The sequence below is a fragment of the Bufo gargarizans genome, chromosome 4, assembly GCF_014858855.1.
Source record: "Bufo gargarizans isolate SCDJY-AF-19 chromosome 4, ASM1485885v1, whole genome shotgun sequence".
NCBI lineage: Eukaryota > Metazoa > Chordata > Amphibia > Anura > Bufonidae > Bufo > Bufo gargarizans.
The window spans coordinates 248,334,626-248,360,623 of record NC_058083.1 but is presented as its reverse complement, the minus strand read 5'-3'; the positions used below and the strand labels follow the sequence as shown (position 1 = coordinate 248,360,623).

At 43.3% G+C, this 25,998-nt stretch overlaps 1 protein-coding gene across 1 annotated transcript in view; it reads left to right on the top strand.

Moving 5' to 3' along the window:
• The window catches only part of IMPG1 (interphotoreceptor matrix proteoglycan 1), a 103,919-nt gene that overhangs the window by 36,662 nt on the left and 41,259 nt on the right, over positions 1-25,998 (top strand). The window contains exons 5-6 of the mRNA XM_044291123.1: positions 16,049-16,137; positions 18,575-18,724. Of these exons, the coding sequence (XP_044147058.1) occupies positions 16,049-16,137; positions 18,575-18,724 (239 nt within the window). The remainder of the gene's footprint in view (positions 1-16,048; positions 16,138-18,574; positions 18,725-25,998) is intronic.

Sequence of the window (25,998 nt, the reverse complement as noted above, 5' to 3'; positions counted from 1 at the left end):
AAAGTGTGGAGCACCTGGTTCGTCCTGAGAGGCAGGAGGAGTCATCGGCTTTGAAGGGAGCTGCTACTTTTTCCTCCAGCCCAGAGAGACCCAGGAGACAGCATCAGCGGAGGAGGGGGGCTTGAGACATTCCTGTTTCTGCCTCTAATACTCGAGCCCTGATTGATACTCAGGTGCTTGAGTATTTGACCCAGAGAAGGAATGAAAGGAAGGAGGAGAGAATGTTAAGTGGGCTAGCTCACCTTATACAAAATTTGTGTCCATTATGGCTTCTGTTGCCACAATAATGGATTCACCTATGGATCCTATGGAGCTGGTGTGGACTGTCGATAACATGAAGCAGGGGGCTTTATTGTTGTCAGCAGAACCACAACCTGGGCCCAGCATGTTGTCCCAACATGCTAGGTCCAGCTCATATTCGCAGCCCCTATACTCCCAGGAGCATGAATATGGCTCCCGGACGCATTTTCAAGGCACTAGAATGCCATACCATCACCCAAGTAATGTGGCTGCCCCTCCTGCACATGGGACGGGACCTTTCATCAGGGATCTTATGGACTTCTAAGTTGTTTTTATTTTTATTTTTTTATAGTGGCTGAATGATAAGCCATTTTTTTTTACTTTTCATTATGTCAACTAAAATGTCTGGCCCTTTATTAAATATGTGATAACATTTAAACAATAACACCATTAACTTTGTTATTGAAATGCAAACATTGAAAGAATAATATACATAGTTTAGATTACTTTATTTTAGTAATTAGAACTAGGGCTGTGTATATACTTTAAGACAACCATACATATGCCAAATGATTTTCCAAATGTTCTAAGTGCTGGGATAACCTTCAAAGCAGGGACCATGGACAGTGTCTTGAAGTGTTCTGCATGCCTAACGAAACAAAAAATGTTGTTAAACCTATCCAAACAGGTGGGCACGTAATTAAACATTAAATAGGTCCTAAAGATATAATTAAAGAGGTATTAGAGGGTTTTTGTAGGCAAGAAGTAAAAACTAACATACTCATGCACATTTCAAAAATGAACATGAATTAACACAGACAGATGTTTTGCCTACTGTTAAGCCCAGCCCACAAGCCCACATCAAGGGTCCTCTTTGTCTTGTAAGTCCCTACACTAGCTACATATAACCCCCCCCCCTCCCCCCCACACACACACACACACACACACCAAAATAAAAAACTCACTAGAAAACAACAAAAACTATGATGACCAGAGTCCAGATCACTTCATAGTCTGCCATGAACTACATCCATCTGCCACGGCAATGCACACTCAGGGCTTGAAAAATATTCTTCATAGAGGTCCCGAACTGCAAGCCCTGCAGTTTCAGGTCACCCATGAAGGGTCTGGTCCAATCCTCCAGATAAATAATATGAACCAGGTTCTAATAAATCAACTTCTGAGGGAGCATCATGAATCCTGACGAAGTTATGCAGGATCACACATGCTTTAATAACCAGGGTGGCATTATCCGGTGCCATCTGTAAGGATGACGGTAATACTCTCCACTTGTCTGTAAGTATTTCAAACACACACTCAACATACCAACGCGCTCTACTCAGCCGACAGTTAAAGATACATCTGCTGTCATCCAGGTTGCATCTGGGGAAGGGGAGCATGACATGTGCTGCCAAAGCAAACCCCCTTTATCAGCCACAATTACAAATGCATCCGGAGGTCCCGCAGAACCTGGCAGTCTTCTGGGTTCTGGGAGGGCAAGTTGGTTGGCTTGAAGTCTCTCACACATTCTAGAAGTACTGAAAATGTGCGCATCTGCAGTGCTCCCATAGGCCCCAATATCCACAATTATAAACTTGTAAGTACCAAAAGCACTAAAGAAAAATATTGTTCATAATTGTTGTACCGGGACCCTGAGTGAGGCAGCTTATTAACACGTATGTGTTTGCCATCCAGTGTCCCAATGCAGTTTGGAAACTGTGCATCGACATAAAAACCCTCAGCTTGGGCATCACTGCTTCCCGGAGTAGCTGCCAAATCAAATCACAGGTTTGATGAACTATCCGAGAAATAGTTGAGACTCCCAGCAGGAACTCAAAATGCAGAGATGCAAATTAATTCCCAGTTGCCAATAATCTGGAAAAAATAAAAAATAGAAAAATAATTACTGCTACACAGAAATACTCTCACACCAAAAATACACACCGAATCTAAATCTGCACATTATCACATTGTAGCTACACTATCACACATATTACAAATAGCAATAATAGTAAGATTTAATAGTTTGCACATTCACCAAAAAGAAAACAATAAAAAAAATACAAACCTCAACATTATGATGAGCTGTTCCTCAGGAGAAATGCAGCGCCTCATATTCCTGGTGCGCAGAGTTGCTAACAAGTCAAAGCTGTTCACAGACATAGGACAATACCCATGACATTGCTCAGGATGCTGTCGCAGATCCATGTACAGCGTGTGGAAGTGACCCTTCCTGCACCGCTGAGAGACAATTGGGTGAACCCATTGCCTCCTCCTCCTCGGTTCCACGTTCAGCATAGTTGGCTGCTGTTCCAGAGAAAGCAGCCAGCACAAGAGAACCAGTTCCTCCGAATCGTCAGCCATGATACAATAGATAACAGTAGCCAGAAACCAATGTTTGCCAAAAACAGGATTCCAACTAAGCTCTCATTGCTGCAACAACAGTCACATGACCAAGGTATATAGGGGGAGTGAAAAAGGGGATGTGTCCAAAAATGATTACCAAGTTCCTGTTTCCATTTGTGATGGCATACGGAAACCATACAAGGATTTTTTGCAGAAATGCGGAACGGAAACACTACGGATACAAAAAATTAAACAGATCCGTGAAATACGGACCGCAAAATACAAACGGTTGTGTGCATGAGGCCTTAATATGGTTGGAAGAAGACATAAGTCCATCAAGTTCAACCTAGGGATAGGTGAGGATGCGAATCCCCACGCAAGCAAAATCCTGTTTACAAAATGACACTTTCACAAAATGTGCCCTCTGCATTTTAATGCAGCAAGAACGTTGCATGATGACACTAACGTTTTAACACTGATGCCTTTAAATCTACGATATAGTTATACTTGTTGACAAACACATATTCAATGCATATATTATTATTATTCAGATTATTTTCCTTAGGGCTCGTTCACATGACCGTTGGTGTCCCATTCCCGTATTGCGGACCGCATTTGCGGATCTGCAATACATGGGCACCGTTCCGTTGTCACTCCGCATCATGGATGCGGACCCATTCATTTCAATGGGTCCGCAAATCTGGAGATGTGGAACGGAAGCACGGAACACTACGGAAGCACTACGAAGTGCTTTCTGGGGTTCTGTTCCGTGCCTCCGCACCACAAAAAGCTAGAACATGCTCTATCTTTTTGCGGAATGGAGGGATCGCGTCCCCATTTAAGTGAATGGGTCCATGTTTCCCATGCGGCTGCCCCACGGACGGGCACGGGATTCACATGAGCCTTTAAGAAAGAGTTTTCCAAGACCTTAAGGCTACATGCACATGACCGTTGTGTGTTTTGGGGTCCGCAAAACACGGATGGCGTCCGTGTGTGTTCCGCAATTTGCGGAACGGCACTGACAGCCATTAATATAACTGCCTGTTCTTGTCTGCAAAATGGAAAAGAATAGGACAGGTTATATTTTTTTTGCGGGGCCACGGAACGGAGCAACGGTTGTGGACAGCACACGGAGTGCTGTCCGCATCTTTTGCGGCCCCATTGAAGTGAATGGGTCCGCATCCGAGCCGCAAAAACTGTTGCTCAGATGCGGACCAAAACAACGGTCGTGTGCATGAGGCCTAACACTGATGACCTATCATCTGGATAGGTCATCAGTAGGGATGAGCGAACTCGAACTGTATAGTTCGGGTTCGTACCGAATTTTGGGGTGTCCGTGACACAGACCCGAACCCGGACATTTTCGTAAAAGTCCGGGTTCGGGTTCGGTGTTCGTCGCTTTCTTGGCGCTTTTGTGACGCTTTCTTGGCGCTTTTTGAAAGGCTGCAAAGCAGCCAATCAACAAGCGTCATACTACTTGCCCCAAGAGGCCGTCACAGCCATGCCTACTATTGGCATGGCTGTGATTGGCCAGAGCACCATGTGACCCAGCCTCTATTTAAGCTGGAGTCACATAGCGCCACCCGTCACTCTGCTCTGATTAGCGTAGGGAGAGGTTACGGCTGCGACAGTAGGGCGAGATTAGGCAGATTAACTCCTCCAAAGGACTTGATTAATCGATCGATCTGCAGCTGTGCATCATTGAGCTGCTGAAATTCAATTGCTCACTGTTTTTAGGCTGCCCAGACCGTTTGTCAGTCACTTTTTTCTGGGGTGATCGGCGGCCATTTTGTGTCTTGTGGTGCGCCAGCACAAGCTGCGACCAAGTGCATTTAACCCTCAATGGTGTGGTTGTTTTTTGGCTAAAGCCTACATCAGGGTGAAGCTGTCACACCAAGTGCATTTAACCAGCAATAGTCTGTTAATTTTTTGGCCATATACTACATCGGGGGCAAGCTGCGCCCGTCACCAAGTGCATTTAACCCTCAGTAGTGTGGTTGGTCAAGCTGTCACACCAAGTGCATTTAACCAGCAATAGTCTGTTCATTTTTTGGCCATATACTACATCAGGGGCAAGCTGCGCCCGTCACCAAGTGCATTTAACCCTCAATGGTGTGGTTGTTTTTTGGCTAAAGCCTACATCAGGGTGAAGCTGTCACACCAAGTGCATTTAACCAGCAATAGTCTGTTCATTTTTTGGCCATATACTACATCAGGGGCAAGCTGCGCCCGTCACCAAGTGCATTTAACCCTCAGGAGTGTGGTTGGTCAAGCTGTCACACCAAGTGCATTTAACCAGCAATAGTGTGGTTATTTTTTGGCCATATCCCAGTCTAATTCTGTCAGTAAATCCATACCGGTCACCCAGCGCCTAAATACTAGGCCTCAAATTTATATCCCGCTAAATCTGTCGTTACCGCTGTACTGTTGTGGCTGGGCAAGTTATTTAGTGTCCGTCAAAGCACATTTTTTGTTCAGGGTTGAAATACAATTCCCAATTTAGCAATTTCATAATTTAGTGGTTTCTGCTATATCAGAGCTATTTGAAATCTTTCCCTAAAAGGGTATATAATATTCAAGGTGCACATAGGGTCATTCAGAATAACTTCACACACACGCTACTGTGCATTTCCAAGTCTAATTCTGTCACTAAATCCATACCAGTCACCCAGCGCCTAAATACTAGGCCTCAAATTTATATCCCGCTAAATCTGTCGTTACCGCTGTACTGTTGTGGCTGGGCAAGTTATTTAGTGTCCGTCAAAGCACATTTTTTGTTCTGGGTTGAAATACAATTCCCAATTTAGCAATTTCATAATTTAGTGGTTTCTGCTATATCAGAGCTATTTGAAATCTATCCCTAAAAGGGTATATAATATTCAAGGTGCACATAGGGTCATTCAGAATAACTTCACACACACGCTACTGTGCATTTCCAAGTCTAATTCTGTCACTAAATCCATACCGGTCACCCTGCGCCTAAATACTAGGCCACAAATTTATATCCCGCTAAATCTGTCGTTACCGCTGTACTGTTGTGGCTGGGCAAGTTATTTAGTGTCCGTCAAAGCACATTTTTTGTTCAGGGTTGAAATACAATTCCCAATTTAGCAATTTCATAATTTAGTGGTTTCTGCTATATCAGAGCTATTTGAAATCTATCCCTAAAAGGGTATATAATATTCAAGGTGCACATAGGGTCATTCAGAATAACTTCACACACACGCTACTGTGCATTTCCAAGTCTAATTCTGTCAGTAAATCCATACCGGTCACCCAGCGCCTAAATACTAGTCCTCAAATTTATATTCAGCTGAATTTGAATACAATACATTGGGCCAAATAATATTTTTGTTGTAGCAAAAACGAGATAGGGGGCGGCACCACTCGCGGCGGCTCAGCATGTGAGCGTACCAGGATCCAATGCGGTATATGGCTGAAGAGGACACACACAGGCGGCGGTGCTCAGCTGTGAGAGCGAGATTCAAGTTGAAGGTAATATAGAATGGAAAGAAATAGCGGCACTCACCAGTGTGGTCAAAGTTTGCAGCTTTATTGTGATCCACAATAACATCAGGCAGTGGGGGAGAGGCAGTTCACAGCACGCATAGGTCAGCGGCGGCCGTTTCGCGCTAAATGCGCTTCATCAGGCTGAACGTTCAGCCTGATGAAGCGCATTTAGCGCGAAACGGCCGCCGCTGACCTATGCGTGCTGTGAACTGCCTCTCCCCCACTGCCTGATGTTATTGTGGATCACAATAAAGCTGCAAACTTTGACCACACTGGTGAGTGCCGCTATTTCTTTCCATTCTATATTACCTTCAATATTTTTGTTGTTGTGGTGAACCATAACAATGAGGAAAACATCTAGTAAGGGACGCGGACGTGGACATGGTCGTGGTGGTGTTAGTGGACCCTCTGGTGCTGGGAGAGGACGTGGCCGTTCTGCCACATCCACACGTCCTAGTGTACCAACTACCTCAGGTCCCGGTAGCCGCCAGAATTTACAGCGATATATGGTGGGGTCCAATGCCGTTCTAAGGATGGTAAGGCCTGAGCAGGTACAGGCATTAGTCAATTGGGTGGCCGACAGTGGATCCAGCACGTTCTGCAGAAAGCGCACAGATGGCGCCTGAAAACCAACCCTATCAGTCTGTCACATCACCCCCATGCATACCAGGGAAACTGTCTGAGCCTCAAGTTATGCAGCAGTCTCTTTGAAGACTCCGCTGGCAGGGTTTCCCAAGGGCATCCACCTAGCCCTTCCCCAGCGGTGAAAGACATAGAATGCACTGACGCACAACCACTTATGTTTCCTGATGATGAGGACATGGGAATACCACCTCAGCATGTCTCTAATGATGACGAAACACAGGTGCCAACTGCTGCGTCTTTCTGCAGTGTGCAGACTGAACAGGAGGTCAGGGATCAAGACTGGGTGGAAGACGATGCAGGGGACGATGAGGTCCTAGACCCCACATGGAATGAAGGTCGTGCCACTGACTTTCACAGTTCGGAGGAAGAGGCAGTGGTGAGACCGAGCCAACAGCGTAGCAAAAGAGGGAGCAGTGGGCAAAAGCAGAACACCCGCCGCCAAGAGACTCCGCCTGCTACTGACCGCCGCCATCTGGGACCGAGCACCCCAAAGGCAGCTTCAAGGAGTTCCCTGGCATGGCACTTCTTCAAACAATGTGCTGACGACAAGACCCGAGTGGTTTGCACGCTGTGCCATCAGAGCCTGAAGCGAGGCATTAACGTTCTGAACCTGAGCACAACCTGCATGACCAGGCACCTGCATGCAAAGCATGAACTGCAGTGGAGTAAACACCTTAAACCCAAGGAAGTCACTCAGGCTCCCCCTGCTACCTCTTCTGCTGCTGCCGCCTCGGCCTATTCTGCTGCTGCCGCCTCGGCCTCTTCCTCCGCCTCTGGAGGAACGTTGGCACCTGCCGCCCAGCAAACAGGGGATATACCACCAACACCACCACCACCTCCGTCACCAAGCGTCTCAACCATGTCACACGGCAGCGTTCAGCTCTCCATCTCACAAACATTTGAGAGAAAGCGTAAATTCCCACCTAGCCACCCTCGATCCCTGGCCCTGAATGCCAGCATTTCTAAACTACTGGCCTATGAAATGCTGTCATTTAGGCTGGTGGACACAGACAGCTTCAAACAGCTCATGTCGCTTGCTGTCCCACAGTATGTTGTTCCCAGCCGCCACTACTTCTCCAAGAGAGCCGTGCCTTCCCTGCACAACCAAGTATCCGATAAAATCAAGTGTGCGCTGCGCAACGCCATCTGTAGCAAGGTCCACCTAACCACAGATACGTGGACCAGTAAGCACGGCCAGGGACGCTATATCTCCCTAACTGCACACTGGGTAAATGTAGTGGCAGCTGGGCCCCAGGCGGAGAGCTGTTTGGCGCACGTCCTTCCGCCGCCAAGGATCGCAGGGCAACATTCTTTGCCTCCTGTTGCCACCTCCTCCTTCTCGGCTTCCTCCTCCTCTTCTTCCACCTGCTCATCCAGTCAGCCACACACCTTCACCACCAACTTCAGCACAGCCCGGGGTAAACGTCAGCAGGCCATTCTGAAACTCATATGTTTGGGGGACAGGCCCCACACCGCACAGGAGTTGTGGCGGGGTATAGAACAACAGACCGACGAGTGGTTGCTGCCGGTGAGCCTCAAGCCCGGCCTGGTGGTGTGTGATAATGGGCGAAATCTCGTTGCAGCTCTGGGACTAGCCAATTTGACGCACATCCCTTGCTTGGCGCATGTGCTGAATTTGGTGGTGCAGAAGTTCATTCACAACTACCCCGACATGTCAGAGCTGCTGCATAAAGTGCGGGCCGTCTGTTCGCGCTTCCGGCGTTCACATCCTGCTGCTGCTCGCCTGTCTGCGCTACAGCGTAACTTCGGCCTTCCCGCTCACCGCCTCATATGCGACGTGCCCACCAGGTGGAACTCCACCTTGCACATGCTGGACAGACTGTGCGAGCAGCAGCAGGCCATAGTGGAGTTTCAGCTGCAGCACGCACGGGTCAGTCGCACTACAGAACAGCACCACTTCACCACCAATGACTGGGCCTCCATGCGAGACCTGTGTGCCCTGTTGCGCTGTTTCGAGTACTCCACCAACATGGCCAGTGGCAATGACGCCGTTATCAGCGTTACAATACCACTTCTATGTCTCCTTGAGAAAACACTTAGGGCGATGATGGAAGAGGAGGTGGCCCAGGAGGAGGAGGAGGAGGAAGAGGGGTCATTTTTAGCACTTTCAGGCCAGTCTCTTCGAAGTGACTCAGAGGGAGGTTTTTGGCAACAGCAGAGGCCAGGTACAAATGTGGCCAGCCAGGGCCCACTACTGGAGGACGAGGAGGACGAGGATGAGGAGGAGGTGGAGGAGGATGAGGATGAAGCATGGTCACAGCGGGGTGGCACCCAACGCAGCTCGGGTCCATCACTGGTGCGTGGCTGGGGGGAAAGGCAGGACGATGACGATACGCCTCCCACAGAGGACAGCTTGTCCTTACCCCTGGGCAGCCTGGCACACATGAGCGACTACATGCTGCAGTGCCTGCGCAACGACAGCAGAGTTGCCCACATTTCGGCCCCATTCAACTTCTGGGTCTCTAAATTGTCCACGTGGCCAGAGCTAGCCTTTTATGCCTTGGAGGTGCTGGCCTGCCCGGCGGCCAGCGTTTTGTCTGAACGTGTATTCAGCACGGCAGGGGGCGTCCTTACAGACAAACGCAGCCGCCTGTCTACAGCCAATGTGGACAAGCTGACGTTCATAAAAATGAACCAGGCATGGATCCCACAGGACCTGTCCGTCCCTTGTCCAGATTAGACATTAACTACCTCCCCTTAACCATATATTATTGGACTCCAGGGCACTTCCTCATTCAATCCTATTTTTATTTTCATTTTACCATTATATTGCGAGGCTACCCAAAGTTGAATGAACCTCTCCTCTGTCTGGGTGCCGGGGCCTAAATATATGCCAATGGAGTGTTCCAATGTTGGGTGACGTGAAGCCTGATTCTCTGCTATGACATGCAGACTAATTCTCTGCTGACATAAAGCCAGATCCTCTGTTACGGGACCTCTCTCCTCTGCCTGGGTGCTGGGCCTAAATATCTGACAATGGACTGTTGCAGTGGTGGCTGACGTGAAGCCTGATTTTCTGCTATGACATGCAGACTGATTCTCTGCTGACATGAAGCCAGATCCTCTGTTACGGGACCTCTCTCCTCTGCCTGGGTGCTGGGCCTAAATATCTGACAATGGACTGTTGCAGTGGTGGCTGACGTGAAGCCTGATTTTCTGCTATGACATGCAGACTGATTCTCTGCTGACATGAAGCCAGATCCTCTGTTACGGGACCTCTCTCCTCTGCCTGGGTGCTGGGCCTAAATATCTGACAATGGACTGTTGCAGTGGTGGCTGACGTGAAGCCTGATTTTCTGCTATGACATGCAGACTGATTCTCTGCTGACATGAAGCCAGATCCTCTGTTACGGGACCTCTCTCCTCTGCCTGGGTGCTGGGCCTAAATATCTGAGAATAGACTGTTCCAGTGGTGGGTGACGTGAAGCCAGATTCTCTGCTATGGGACCTCTCTCCAATTGATTTTGGTTAATTTTTATTTATTTAATTTTTATTTTAATTCATTTCCCTATCCACATTTGTTTGCAGGGGATTTACCTACATGTTGCTGCCTTTTGCAGCCCTCTAGCCCTTTCCTGGGCTGTTTTACAGCCTTTTTAGTACAGAAAAGTTTGGGTCCCCATTGACTTCAATGGGGTTCGGGTTCGGGACGAAGTTCGGATCGGGTTCGGCTGAACTTCTCGAACCCGAACATCCAGGTGTTCGCTCAACTCTAGTCATCAGTATCTGATCAGTGCGGGTCTGACACCCAACAATCAGCTGTTTGAGAAGGCACTGACGTGCCTGTGAGGGCCGCAGCCTTCTCCCTGCTTACCAAGCACAGCGTAATACAGTGTATAGTGGCTGTGCTTGGTATCGCGCTCAGCCCCATTCACTTTTATGGGCCTGAGATGCGCCTAGGCCATGTGACCGATAAGCGTGTTGTCACTGACCTAGGAGACGCTAGGAGAAGGCTCTGGCACTACTGCTAATTGTCAGGGATCCCAAGTGTCAGACCCCCACCAACCAGATTCTGATGATTCATCAGTATTAAAGTTTTGGAAGACTCCTTTAACCCTTTCAAGACCAGGTGATTTTCCATTTTTTCATTTTCATTTTTTACTCGCAGCCCTCCCAAAGCCATAACTTTTTTATTTTTGTATTCACATATCCGTATGAGGGCTTGTTTTTTGTGGAAAAGATGTACTTTCTAATGGTACCATATACAGTTGCATGCAATGTGGTAAGAAGCGGGAAAAAAATTCCAAATGGGGTGGAATTATAAATACAAAACATTATTCTGCCACAGTTTTATGGGTTTGTTTGTTTTTACAGTTTCCTATGCAGTGAAACAGACCTTTTTACTGCGTAGAAAATTGGTTACTATGATTACAAAGATACCACATACAGTTGCAAGAAAAAGTATGTGAACCCTTTGGAATTATATGGATTTCTGCACAAATTGGTCAGAAAATGTGATCTGATCTCCATCTAAGTCACAACAATAGACAATCACAGTCTGCTTAAACTAAAACACACAAAGAATTAAATGTTACCATGTTTTTATTGAACACACCATGTAAACATTCACAGTGCAGGTGAAAAAAGTATGTGAACCCCTAGACTAATGATATCTCCAAGAGCTAATTGGAGTGAGGTGTCAGCCAACTGGAGTCCAATTAATGATATAAGATTGGAGGTGTTGGTTACAGCTGCCCTGCCCTATAAAAAACACACCAGTTCTGGGTTTGCTTTTCACAAGAAGCATTGCCTGATGTGAATGATGCCTCACACAGAAGAACTCTCAAAAGACCGACGATTAAAAATGGTTGACTTGCATAAAGCTGGAAAGGGTTATAAAAGTATCTCCAAAAGCCTTGGGCCCCTTTCACACGGGCAAGTATTCCACGCGGATGTGATGCGTGAGTTGAATGCATTGCACCCGCACTGAATCCTGACCCATTCATTTCTATGGGGCTGTTCACATGAGCGATGATTTTCACGCATCACTTGTGCGTTGCGTGAAAATAGCAGCATGCTCTATTTTGTGCGTTTTTCACGTAACGCAGGCCCCATAGAAATTAATGGGGTTGCGTGAAAATCGCAAGCATCCGCAAGCAAGTGCGGATGCGCTGTGATTTTCACGCACGGTTGCTAGGAGACGATCGGGATGGAGACCCGATCATTATTATTTTCCCTTATAACATGGTTATAAGGGAAACTAATAGCATTCTGAATACAGAATGCATGGTAAAATAGCGCTGGAGGGGTTAAAAAATAAATAAATAATAATTTAACTCACCTTAGTCCACTTGATCGCGCAGCCCGGCTTCTCTTCTGTTTCCTTCTTTGCTGATTGCAGGAACAGGACCTGTGGTGACGTCACTCCGGTCATCACATGATCCATCACATGATCTTTTACCATGGTGATGGTACAGAGGGGTGTTACCAGTTGGGGGGGTCCCTGTACAGTCTGACACCAGAAGCACTGATTTGACAGTTAGACATGCCAGCTACAAATAACACCCAGCAGTACTTTTACTGCAGACTACTAGCAATTCATTCATAACTTTTTTTTGTAAATATTTGTAAACTTCTACCAGGAATAATACAGGAATGGCATACCACATAAGAATACAGAATGAGTACCAAGGCAGAACCTTTAGACAGGTTGACTCTTATCAAATTGAACAAGGTCCGGATTGCCCCTGACTTCTCTACTCCACCAGAGGAAAGCGGCTGAACATAAAGGCACTTTAAATGTGGCTTTTATGGTGTATTGAATACACTGTATTCCCATGCACCCCTTCCACCACAAAAAGGGTATATGGTTCAATCTTCCTTTTCTCGTGCTCCTTCTCCTCCTCCATCATATCGACATGCGTATTTGGCTGCTCTCACTCCTAATGTTTTAGAGGGTCAGATCAGATGCAGACCCTCAACCATAATTTTTTCGATGGTCAGCTCAGCAGCAGGCCCTCGCCCATAATTTTTTTCATGGTCAGATCAGCAGCAGACCCTCGTCCCTAATGTTTTAGAGAGTCAGCTCACCAGCAGACCCTCAACCATAATTTTTTCGATGGTCAGCTCAGCAGCAGCAGCGTATCATAGATCATATAGGAACCACTTTTGCGTCACTTGCTGTTTCGGACACGGCGGCATGCGTTCCAAATACCGGAAGTGGCGCGATCAGGAAGCCAGCAGTGCTTATTGGCTCATGCAGAGGGCGGACTCGCCTTTTTTGGCGCCCAATGTGTTATTTAAGTCATGGTTTGTAGTCTATCAGTGTGCTTTACTTTATCTTGACATAAATACCGGACCAGAATGCAATTATCATAGTTGCCATCTATTGCCTCATCTTTGATCCCCTGATGAACCAGCCTTTATTGACTGGGGAAACGCATCGGGACAAGGGACGAATACACCGTGGAGGATTATACCTTACTCATCCATAGGGCTAAACCAGGTGACAACGGAAGTGGGGTCGCTCCTTTCGGGGCTGATGCTCTGCTTGTAGGCAGGGGTATTGTGAGGGTTAAATTCGCCACTCCACTCCTGCCCTGACCTTACTTCTTTATTATCTGTTGTGCCGATAAGCTGTCTTCAAAAGTTATAATATTTTGCCTAATATATTTAGGATCATCATATCCAAGATAAAGTAAGGCTTTTTCACATTTTAATTTATTGGCACGTGCCGAATTGTTATTTATTTATGCTATGGGACTATTTTTTATATTAACGACAGTAAAAGTTATGTTTTAAGAGAATTCATTGATTCTGTGATGGTGATTGTTATGAAATTTTCACAACCCGTCAAAATATTCCGGTGCTATATTCAGCTCAGCAGCAGGCCCTCACCCCTAATGTTTTAGATGGTCAGATCAGCAGCAGGCCCTCGCCCCTAATGTTTTAGAGGGTCACCAGCAGGCCCTTGCCGCTAATGTTTTTTAGGGTCACCAGCAGGCCAGCAATCATAATTTTTCAAGGGTCTGTATGATGCCCTCCTTTATGTGTAATAAAGGGTGTATTGGAGTGCCAGTTCCTTGAAATTTTTGGCAGCCCTGTCATAGGCTTTATGAGTGTAGGAGTCCCACTACCTGAACAATTGTACCACAATGTGAATGAGGCCCTCCTTTATGTGATATACAGGTTGTATCGGAGTGCCTCTTCCTTGTAATTTTTGGCAGCACTTCCACTTTATATACAAGTAAATATACAGGAAAGAATGTTTCTTAACAATTTTTCCTCTAAAACCGATTTTTATCGTCGGTTTTGTGCGTATTATTGTCAGTCTGTAAAATTGGCATACTACTCGGACAACATCGTTCCCAACAGCGACCTGGGAGTCCAAGATGCATTCAGACATCCTCCCCATGCTGTGCCCGAACCATTTCAGTGGTGTTTCCATCAATTTCTGACCTTTTCATGTGAACCAGACACCCTCCCCTCTTCAGAGCAGGGGGGTGCCTGGTTTAATGCTCGGGTTCGCCCATTGTCTTCCATTGTGCTCGGGTGCTCAGTAGAGCACCCAAGCATCCCGAGGTGTAATACTCGAGCACCCGAGGACTTTGGTGCTCGATCAACACTAGCTATTAGCTATCATGGATGTTCTCATCTGGTATTCTTCAAGGAAACATTGACCAACCTTTGGTATGTCCCAGACATTGTGGAACCAGTCCTATTGCCTTTTATGACTTGTGGTGTTTCATCTACACAATGTGCTCTTCAGATTACCCAGCAGCTCCTCTGGACTGGATTGGGAAACAGCCACCTTTGCTGAACTATGGGTCCAAGGAAGATATCCAGCATCTGTATAACCGTTACTAATGTTGAGCGAATCGAGCTTTGGATCCTAGATCCGAATTCAATTCGCTCAAAACTTCATTTTAATGCTGAATTGGAACAGGTCTCCATACAACATTAAAATGTATGGGCTCTGGCAAGGTGAACAGAGTTATCACCGAAGTCTCAAGGGATTTCGGTGAATAACTTTGGCCATTAACATTTAAACTTTAAAACCATTTTAAAAGTCATCTTCAGTACAATTTGGTACCTGGGTACCAAAGCCAACTGCGGATCCATGTTTTAAAATGATTTTAAAGTTGAAAAATCCAATCCTGAAGTCCAGTGAGACTTTGGTGATATCGAATTTGCCTCGCCAGAGCCCAAATATTTGAATGCTGTATGGAGACGAATCTCTGTAAAGCATTCAAAGGAAGTTTTGAACAAATTAACTTTGGATCTAAGATCCGAAGCACGATTCGCTCAACACTAACTGATACCATGTCAGAGTGGCAGTATGTATTGCAGGAAGGGGAGATGCCACCCAATATTAATGTAACGGTGCCTCAATATATACCCTGCTGTAGAGCCTAAAATTAATTGTGCACCAGCTTGGTTGTGTGATCAAGCAGTTTATGCTTTGTATGCATCAGTTTGATCGCACTAACTTTTCTAGGTATTCTATTTTAATATTATGGTAATGTCATTTCTGTAGTTTTGGATATTTAAGCAAGTCAAAATTACAATTAAAATAAAGCCATTAGCTGAAGATAGCATGTTTGTTGCAAGAGTGTCTTTAAACACGATTCAACAAAATCTAAATTATAACAGCAACAGAGGTGGGAAGATGGCAGCTTTTTACATTTGCCAATGTTAATCAATAATCATGCAGTATTTGGAGCTATAATTTCACAATGGACAATTAAACATTGTGCAATACTTGGAATGTTAAACAGTTTGGTATATCAGCTACATTATGTTTCCTGTGATTAGGAACCTGCATTTATTAAAATGAGCCACAAGATTGAAAATTTGTCATTGTAGAAATTTATGCAATGTCATAGTAAATTGCTATAATTACATACAATACAGCAAAGGAGAAAAACCTGTCAATCTCTACCTGACTGAGATCCACTAAGATGTGCATTACTTGGTCAATGTGTGCTTGTCAACAATTGTCAATATCGTCCTAAAGGTATGACGGAAGAGGCCGGGCCACTTGGACCCTCACTAGTGCTATTAGGAGACATTAGGATATATTCACACTTAGCATATTTGTTGCAGAAATTTAGATTGAAAAATGCATTCCATATATCTGAAAGTTATTCCTTCAGTAGTTGTTTCTGGAAACCTGCCTCATGTGAATGTACACTAAAGCGGATAGAACAGCTAATTGTCTGAGGTTGGACAGCTTGCATAAAAGTAAGGCTAACATGGTTAATGGTTATGGTTATTCATACATTTATCATTTTTATGCCGAGAAGTCTACATGTAAGAATTGTAACTTATTTCTTTTACATTACAGATTTCCCTCAGTCTGAACCGGCTTTCTTTGTTACCACAAATGACACTCCTTTGAATGAAATTCTAAATGAGTCAAAGCCTTTGTTACAGGTATTTACTATAGTGTCTGCTACTTTTACTTTTTTTTACTTTTACTTTACTTTTCTGTTACTTTTTTTAAGCTATAAATTCAATAGATAGTCAGATTTCTTACAAACCGGATTCCCAAAAAGTTGGGACACTATACAAATCGTGAATAAAAACTGAATGCAATGATGTGGAGGTGCCAACTTCTAATATTTTATTCAGAATAGAACATAAATCACGGAACAAAAGTTTAAACTGAGAAAATGTACCATTTTAAGGGAAAAATATGTTGAATCAGAATTTCATGGTGTCAGCAAATCCCCAAAAAGTTGGGACAAGGCCATTTTTCACCACTGTGTGGCATCTCCCCTTCTTCTTACAACACTCAACAGACGTCTGGGGACCGAGGAGACCAGTTTCTCAAGTTTAGAAATAGGAATGCTCTCCCATTCTTGTCTAATACAGGCCTCTAACTGTTCCATCGTCTTGGGCCTTCTTTGTTGCACCTTCCTCTTTATGATGCGCCAAATGTTCTCTATAGATGAAAGATCTGGACTGCAGACTGGCCATTTCAGTACCCGGATCCTTCTCCTACGCAGCCATGATGTTGTGATTGATGCAGAATGTGGTCTGGCATTATCTTGTTGAAAAATGCAGGGTCTTCCCTGAAAGAGATGACGTCTGGATGGGAGCATATGTTGTTCTAGAACCTGAATATATTTTTCTGCATTGATGGTGCCTTTCCAGACATGCAAGCTGCCCATGCCACACGCACTCATGCAACCCCATACCATCAGAGATGCAGGCTTCTGAACTGAGCGTTGATAACAACTTGGTTGTCCTTGCCCTTATTGGTCCGGATGACATGGCGTCCCAGATTTCCAAAAAGAACTTCGAATCATGACTCGTCTGACCACAGAACAGTTTTCCATTTTGCCACACTCCATTTTAAATGATCCCTGGCCCAGTGAAAATGCCTGAGCTTGTGGATCTTGCTTAGAAATGGCTTCTTCTTTGCACTGTAGAGTTTCAGCTGGCAACGGCGGATGGCACGGTGGATTGTGTTCACTGACAATGGTTTCTGGAAGTATTCCTGAGCCCATTCTGTGATTTCCTTTACAGTAGCATTCCTGTTTGTGGTGCAGTGTCGTTTAAGGGCCCGGAGATCACGGGCATCCAGTATGGTTTTACAGCCTTGACCTTTACGCACAGAGATTGTTCCAGATTCTCTGAATCTTCGGATGATGTTATGCACAGTTGATGATGATAGATGCAAAGTCTTTGCAATTTTTCGCTGGGTAACACCTTTCTGATATTGCTCCACTATCTTTCTGTGCAACATTGTGGGAATTGGTGATCCTCTACCCATCTTGGCTTCTGAGAGACACTGCCACTCTGAGAAGCTCTTTTTATACCCAATCATGTTGCTAATTGACCTAATTAGTGTTAATTGGTCTTCCAGCTCTTCGTTATGCTCAAATTTACTTTTTCCAGCCTCTTATTGCTACTTGTCCCAACTTTTTGGGGATTTGTTGACACCGTGAAAATTTGAATCAACGTATTTTTCCTTTAAAATGATACATTTACTCGGATTAAACGTTTGATCTGTCATCTACGTTCTATTACAAATAAAATATTGACATTTGCCATCTCCACATCATTGCATTCAGTTTTTATTCACAATTTGTTTAGTGTCCCAACTTTTTTGGAATCCGGTTTGTATTTTATTTCAAATACATGTGAATAAAATGTGAACTCTTTGCTGTAATACAATGTTTTGCCATCTTTGACAGAAACAACCACCAATAGGTGTTCCTTATAACTTGGTTCTGGCATCTACTGGGAGACATTTTTGCAGACTCTTCCATAGAGCATACTTTAAGAAGTGCAATATTTGAGTATTTTCTTGCATACACAGACTGTTCCACAGAATCTGGAAGGGATATTGGTTTGTACTTGGCCACTTAAGAACCCTCCTTTTTTCCCACCATTTCTTGCTGGATTTGGTAGTAAGTTTTCCCTTGAAAGCTATGCTGATAGAGTATACCAAATAGTCTCCACATGTCTCTAATCATAAATGCATACAGAGATCATATTCCATACAGCAGAGGACTAATGCAGCAAAAAAATAAAAATAATCTACAATGTTCCAATATAGAGATGTAAAACTGTTGGGGGAATTAAGTTTCACAAAGAAGGCAGCTGAGATTCTGCTTGGCGGAGGTGATCAGCTGGTGACCACCCAACAAGAAAAAGATCACTTTTCATTGAGCTGATCTCTGCTGATAGATATCACCTAGGTAGGTACAGACATTGGAGTGACTGCTTAGTGGCCATGCACATATCACATCTTGGCAGCAAGCAAAAACACTAAAGCAAGAAGAAGGGGAGTAAAGTATGACCCATGAATTATTATGGTCCATATTCTTCAACAAACTTTTAAGATTTGTTTAATTTTTAGGAAACAGAAGTCACCAACTTAGTACCAGAGCAACCAAAACAGCAGATTGTGGAGTTCACAGTTACCCTCAACAACCAAGAATTTACAACTGAGCTTAGTGATCCAAATTCCCCTCAGTACCAAGAGCTTGCTACAAATTTTCAGCTTCAGGTAAGTGTTTTCTTCAATGGCTTTCAATTACTTTAAGCACTGTGACAAAAATGGTTATTCTCTGGCCAGTTATAAGGGTACATGGTGTAAATTGTCCACTGTGATTGTCCAGCTAACACAGTGGGGGACATTTAACAATGGTTCTACACCATTATTATGGCATAAAAAATTGCAGACTATGGCACACGTCATATGTCCACCATAATTTACAACTTGTTAAAGGCTAGATACACCTTCAAAGACAATTTTTAATATAATATTTGGCTAAAATAATGTTTTCAATTGGTCTTTATTAAAAATACTGATCTGTACTGTCACAAAGGGTCATAAACACTTATGTAAGCCACATTCTTATCGGTCACATAAGAATTGAGCTAAAATGAGTGTTTATAAGGTCAGAGAGCAGAGATAAGGAGCCCATCAGGTGAGCTGGCTGAAAGAATAGAGAGAAAATTCAGATCCTGCTACTAGAGCATCTTAGCTCTGTACAGAAAAAAGGGCTCCAAATTTTTAACAAAGACCAATTAAAAAAATATATTTTTAGCTCTAAATGAGTGCAATGCAACAATAAAAAATTGCCCCCAAAGGCTTAAATAGCTTTTAAGCTTCTTGCCACTTTTCTGAAGTGTTGAGAAAAGGGCTTAGCAGGAGGGTGAGGCTTCTAGATTTACTGACTTCAGTGTCTGGTGCCTGCCTCGTAATAAATTAGGCGCATCTCACGCCAGTGCAGGGATATCAATACTGACTTATGGGCAAGCCAGTCTTGATAAATGTCCTTCAGTGTCTTATGTGTGGACCGGAAGTCAGTTTCTCTATTCATTCCTATAAAAGTGTCAATCTCATAGCAATGACTAGATAAACTGACTTCCTGTTTACACATAAGACACTGTGTCTGTTAGACAGTCAGAGTGTCAGTCACATTACACAATAAAAGGGAGGGACTATCTCACAAATTCAGCCACTGGGGAAAAGGTTACCTTTATCACAATTTAAATCATGTACTTTCTAACAGGCCATAGAATAAAGTGGGTTTTTTTTGTGTTTTTTTTTTTTTTAAAGACTATCTTTAAGTTTTACAGATTGTTTTCTATGGTTAATTATATGCGAAGGCATAACTTTTTTTTTGTTGTGTGGTTCTGTTGGCAACTGCTATGATGTCACCCATACACTGCACACATATGAAAGGGGAGATACTGCTTTCCTATTTCTCACACTTTCACATGGAGGACGTTATACATGATAAGTGACTATTGTTGCAGTGAATCCAGCAATAGGGTAAAAAAGTAGAATACTTGGGGTGTGTTCCAATCTGTATCATGGTATCAATTTATATAATGCCATTCTATCTCATTGCCTGTACAGATGCTTCCTATTCCTCTCTTCATATACTCCTTAATGCAGCAGCTGTAATCTGACACCTCAGTGAGCTGCTAATTTGTCTTCATCATTACATTGCTTACTTAGGGGTACTTTCACACTTGCGCTGCCTGCCAGATCCGTCAAAACATATGCAAACTGATGGCATTTGTCAGACGGATCAGGAACATGTCCTATTTTGGTCTTCAAAATGAGGACCTCAAATCCAAAGAACTCAATGGGACTGCCAAAATTGTGGATCGCAAAATGGATACGGTCGTGTGCATAAGGGTTTAGATACACAGCTCAGCAGGCAGGATCATACAAGATAGGCTTAGGGCACTTGCGGCAGAGGATTCCAGCAGGCAGTTCCGTTGCCAGAATGCCTGATTGCCTGGTTCCGTTGCCTGATCCGTATGACAAATGCATATCCGCCTCTCCGGTGTCATCCAGAAAAACGGATCCGGCATTTATTGTTTTTACCATTTTTTGCGGTCTGAGCATGCGCAGACCGCAATGCCGGATCTGTTTTGCTGGATCCGGCATTAATGCATTTCAATGGGAAAAAATGCCGGATCCGGCATTCCAGATAAACCCGCAGCATGCTGCGGTATTATTTCTGTCCTGAAAAGTCAAAAAGACTGAACTGAAGACATCCTGATGCACCCTGAACGGATTGCTCTCCATTCAGAATGCATGCGGATAAAACTGATCAGTTCTTTTCCAGTATTGAGCCCCTAGGATGGAACTCAATGTCGGAAAAGAATAACGCTAGTGTGAAAGTACTCTAATACAGGTTCTATCACTCAATTGACATTAAGAGGCTAATGCAACATAGGGTAGGGTGAAAGAGGTCTACTTTTTGGAGAAAGAGGTATCTATACCTATAGTATTAATTTAAATAAAAAATGGGTTGTCTAAACAGGGCAAATGCTTTAGATTCTCTGGGAAGGATATAAAATGGCAGAAAGCAACCTGTCCTGTGAGTAGGACTGCTTGCCACACATTGTAGAGCTGCCTAGGGGGGTGAGGGGTCGTGTCCTGGTAATGATGTGATCCTGCCTATGATATGCAATCATGACTGAGCAATCTGACAGAAAAACTCACCAATATGTAGTATATGGAAGCGCCCGAGTTTAGTGTGTAGCGAGGTCATATCTCCTCAACCTCCTAGGCACCTCTGCAAGTGGAGGCAACCAGTCCTGCTCACATGCCAGGACAGGTTACTGGGGTCCGTTTTAAATTATTCTTGGAGAGCCGCTTTAATAAATCACAAGGTTCCAAAAGCGGGACTGAAATCCAATATGCTTCTCTAAAAGCCCAACCTAAATGGGTCACCGTCATTATCATATATTCTCTGGTCCAGCATGAATATCCTACTAGCAGCCATACATCAATACATTTACAATACACTCTTGTGCCTATAGAAATAGTGGTTACCATAGTTTCTTGTGTAAACCACATGATTAGAGTTGGCCATCTTTCACCAGCAATGCTGATGAGTTTTATTTTCTCCAGGCTTTTTGTTAGGTAAACTGCTCTCGAACGTGATTTGTAATGTGAGTGATAACAATCACCGATGAATGATAGAGTTGTATACAGTACTATAGACAGGAGATACGTAAAGCAGCAAGATAAATGCATGCTATTGAAATGATTGATGAAAAAAGCAAAATGCTTTCATGCAGAATCTCATTTATAAATCCACACAACAAGTTTTCATTCTTTCTACCCATAAGAATATTTTCACTTGTGCAGACTGTAGTACTTTAGTCAGAGAGCCTAAAAGCCATCTGGCATTATTGGTCCATTAACAGCCCAATGTGTTTTGCATACAAAACTGTAACTGCTAGTTTTACCTTGATACAAATGAACTAGATTTCCTTTTCTGAAAATATTGCTGCCATTCATTATGGTCTTAAGTGAGCACAACAATCAATTACGCAGGAGACATGGACTGACATTTTAATGAAGACTATATGCATGCATTCCTGAAATAATTTCTTCTTGGTATTATTGTTATTATTTATCTCATATGAAATATCAAGAATGAAAAATAAGTCATTGTTAAAGGAATGCTTCCATTAAAAAAATGTTTTTTTTTAATCTCAATATTCATAGAATAACAAAACAAATCTATTTTTTTAATTATGGCAGGACTATACTATTGAATTTTAAAATGCAAAACAGTCTTTCTGTAGCAGTCAAGGATAACAATATGACAGCTCTAATATTCTTGATTTAGTAACATAGTTTGTAAGGTTGAAAAAAGACACATGTCCATCCAGTTCAGCCTGTTATCCTGCAAGTTACTCCATGTGTGGTCTGACTAGCGATTTGTAAAGTGATAGGACTATGTTCTCATCACAAGCATCTTATGCCCCTTTTGATGCAACCCATTGTCTTATTGGCCTTGGCAACAAATACCTGACACTAATTTATACAGTTAAGTTTGCTGTACACTAAAATTCCTTTTCAATGTCAGTGTTACCCAGTGTTTTACCATTTAGTATGCGCTGATGAGTTACACTTTCCCTTGCCATATGCATAACCTTACATTTATCAGCGTTAAACCTCATCTGACACTTCTCTGTCCAAGCCTCCAATCTATCCAGATCCCTCTGTAGCAGTACACTGTCCTCTTTCATTTTAATTACTTAACACAGTTTAGTATTGTTAACAATTTTTATTTTATTTTACTATACAACCTCTTTACAAGATCATTTATAAATATATTGAAGAGAATAGGGCCCAATACTGACCCCTCTGGTACCCCACTAGTGATGGTGACCCAAACTGCATGTACTGTTAAAGCCACCTTCTGTTTTCTGTCACTGAGCCAGTTACTTTTTTTCAAACATTTTCCTCCAGTCCAAGCATTATCATTTTATGTACCAACCTTTTTTGTGGCATAATATCAAGTGTTTTGGAGAAGTCAAGATATATGACATTTATTGACCCACCTTAGTTAAGTCTAGAACTTAATACATCATAGAAACTGATTAAATTAGTTTGACATGACTGATCCCTCATGAAGCTTAATATGGTTTTATACACTTATTTTCATTGAGATACTCCAGGATAACTTCTCTTAGAAAACCCTCAAACAGTTTACCCATGACAGATGTTAGACTTACTGGCCTTTAGTTTCCAGGCTCAGTTTTTTACCCCTTTTTGAATATTGGCACCATATTTGCTAAGCACCAATCCTGTGGAAGACTCCATGTCATTATAGGGTCCTTAACCCCTTCCCGACCGTAATCCGTATATATACGTGATAGCTGCACATACCCCGTGCAGGTACCACGTATATAAACGTTCTGGCAGCTCTTTAATCCAAGCGCTGCAAAGCGCTTGGATTAAAGCTTCTGCCCCTGCCCTGCTGCTGTCACGGACAGCATACAGTGCAGTAATGCCGGCAAGGGACCAATCAGAGTGGCCCCTTGCCGGCAATCGATCCGATTGGTTAGTCTATGCAGACTAACCAATCGGATTGAGGCAGTGAAAAAATGCCGGTTTCAGGCTCTGATCTGCACTCTTAGATCAGAGCCTGAAATCACAGTGTCCTCGTGCCCTCCCCCCCCCCGATCTGTGCAGCCCCCCCAATCTGTGCATCCCCCCCGATCTGTGCAGCCCCCCCATCTGGGCCCCCTCAATCTGCACCCCACCTTGTGTCTACAGTGCCCTGATGTCCGCCCCTCCCCGCCCCATACATTCCTCCTGCTTCCCACCTCCCTCAATGCTGGCCGTGACACCCCCCCTTCCAGCGCTGCCCCCGCTCGGTCCCCCTGCTGTGTTTGATGGCGGCGGCTCCATTCCTGAGCCGCCGCCATCATCAGAGTGTCATCTCTATGCTGACACTCTGTTGTAACCCCATAGATGTTACGGCAGCGGCATCCATGGGGTTAGTAGAGGGAGTGGGCTGTCTCTCTCCACCATCGGGGCTGCCGCACTGCGATGGCAGCCCCGATGGTTGCCATGGCAACCGGACGCTTTGCAAAAGTGTCCACTGTTGCCACCTACAGGGCATCTGATTGTATTACACTTTGCAATGCAAAAGCATTGCAAAGTATAGTACAGCCATCAGCCCCACTGGATCTTCAAGATCCAAGAGGGACTTGATTAAAAAAAAATGTGAAAAAAAAAAGTAAAAATAAAAATGTAAAATGTAAAAATTAAATTGCCTTTTCCTATATAAAATGAAAAATAAATAACTACACATATTAGGTATCACCGCGTCCATAACGACCGTCTCTATAAAGATATCACATGATAGACCCCGTCCGATAAACACCATAAAACAATAAAATAAAAACTGTGTAAAAAAAATTTCACCTTACATCACAAAAAGTGCAACAGCAAGCGATCAAAAAGGCGTATGACCCCCAAAATAGTACCAATCAAACCGTCACCTCATCCCTCAAAAAAATGATACCCTATTTAAGACAATCGCCCAAAAACTAAAAAAAGCTATGGCTCTCAGACTATGGAGACACGAAAACATAATTTTTTTGGTTTCAGAAATGCTATTATTGTGTAAAACTTAAATAAATAAGAAAAAGTATACATATTAGTTATTGCCACGTCCGTAACGATCTGCTCTATAAAACTGTCACATGACCTAACCCCTCAGATAAACGCTGTAAAAATAAATAAATTAAAACAGTTTCAAAACAGCCAATTTTTTGGTCACCTTGCCCCATAAAGTGTAATAATGAATGATCAAAAAATCCTATGTACCCAAAAATTGTACGAATAAAAACCTCAACTCTTTCTGCAAAAAACGAGCCCCTGCACAAGACGATCGGCAGAAAAATAAAAAACATATGACGTTCAGAAAATGGACACACAAAAACATAATTTCTTTTTCAAAATTGCTTTATTATGTAAAACTGAAACAAACAAAGAAAGTAGACATATTTGATATCATTGTTCGTAACAACCTGCTCTATAAAAATAGCACATGATCTACCCTGTCAGATGAATCTTGTAAAAAAAAAAAAAAAAAAGTGCCAAAACAGCCATTTTTCAGTTACCTTGCCTCACAAAAAACTTAATATAGAGCAATTAAAAATCATATGTACCCCAAAATAGTACCAATAAAACTGGCACCTCATCCCCTAGTTTCCAAAATAGGGTCACTTTTTGGGAGTTTCTACTGTATGGGTGCATCAGGGGGGCTTTAAATGGCAGATGACATTTAAAACCAGTTTAGCAAAATCTGCCTTCCAAAAACCATACGCGTTCCTTTCCTTCTGCACCCTGCCGCACACCCTTACATCAGTTTACGACCACATGTGGGGTATTTCTGTAAACCGCAGAATCTGGGTAATAAATGTTGAGTTTTGTTTGGCTGTTAACCCTCAATGTGTTAAAGGAAAAAATGTAATAAAATGGAAAATCTGCCCAAAATTTTCTCTCCATTTTCCTTTAAGTCTTGTGGAACACCTAAAGGGTTAACAAAGTTTGTAAAATCAGTTTTGAGTAACTTGAGGGGTGTAGTTTCTACAATGGGGTCATTTATGGGCGGTTTCCATTATGTAAGCCTCACAAAGTGACTTCAGACCTAAACTGGTCCTTAAAAAGTGGGATTTGGAAATTTCCTTAAAAATTTTAAGAATTGTTTCTAAACTTCTAAGCCTTCTAATGTCCTAAAAAAATAAAATGACATTTCCAAAATGATGCCAACATAAAGTAGACATATGGGAAATGTTAAATAATAAATATTTTATTAGGTATGACTTTCTGTTTTTTTTAGAAATTTGGGATTTTTTCATAAATAAAGTTGAAATATATTGACTCAAATTTATGACTATCATGAAGTACAATGTGTCACGAGAAAACAATCTCAGAATTTCTTGGATAAATAAAAGTGTTCCAAAGCTATTACCACATAAAGTGACGCATGTCAGATTTGT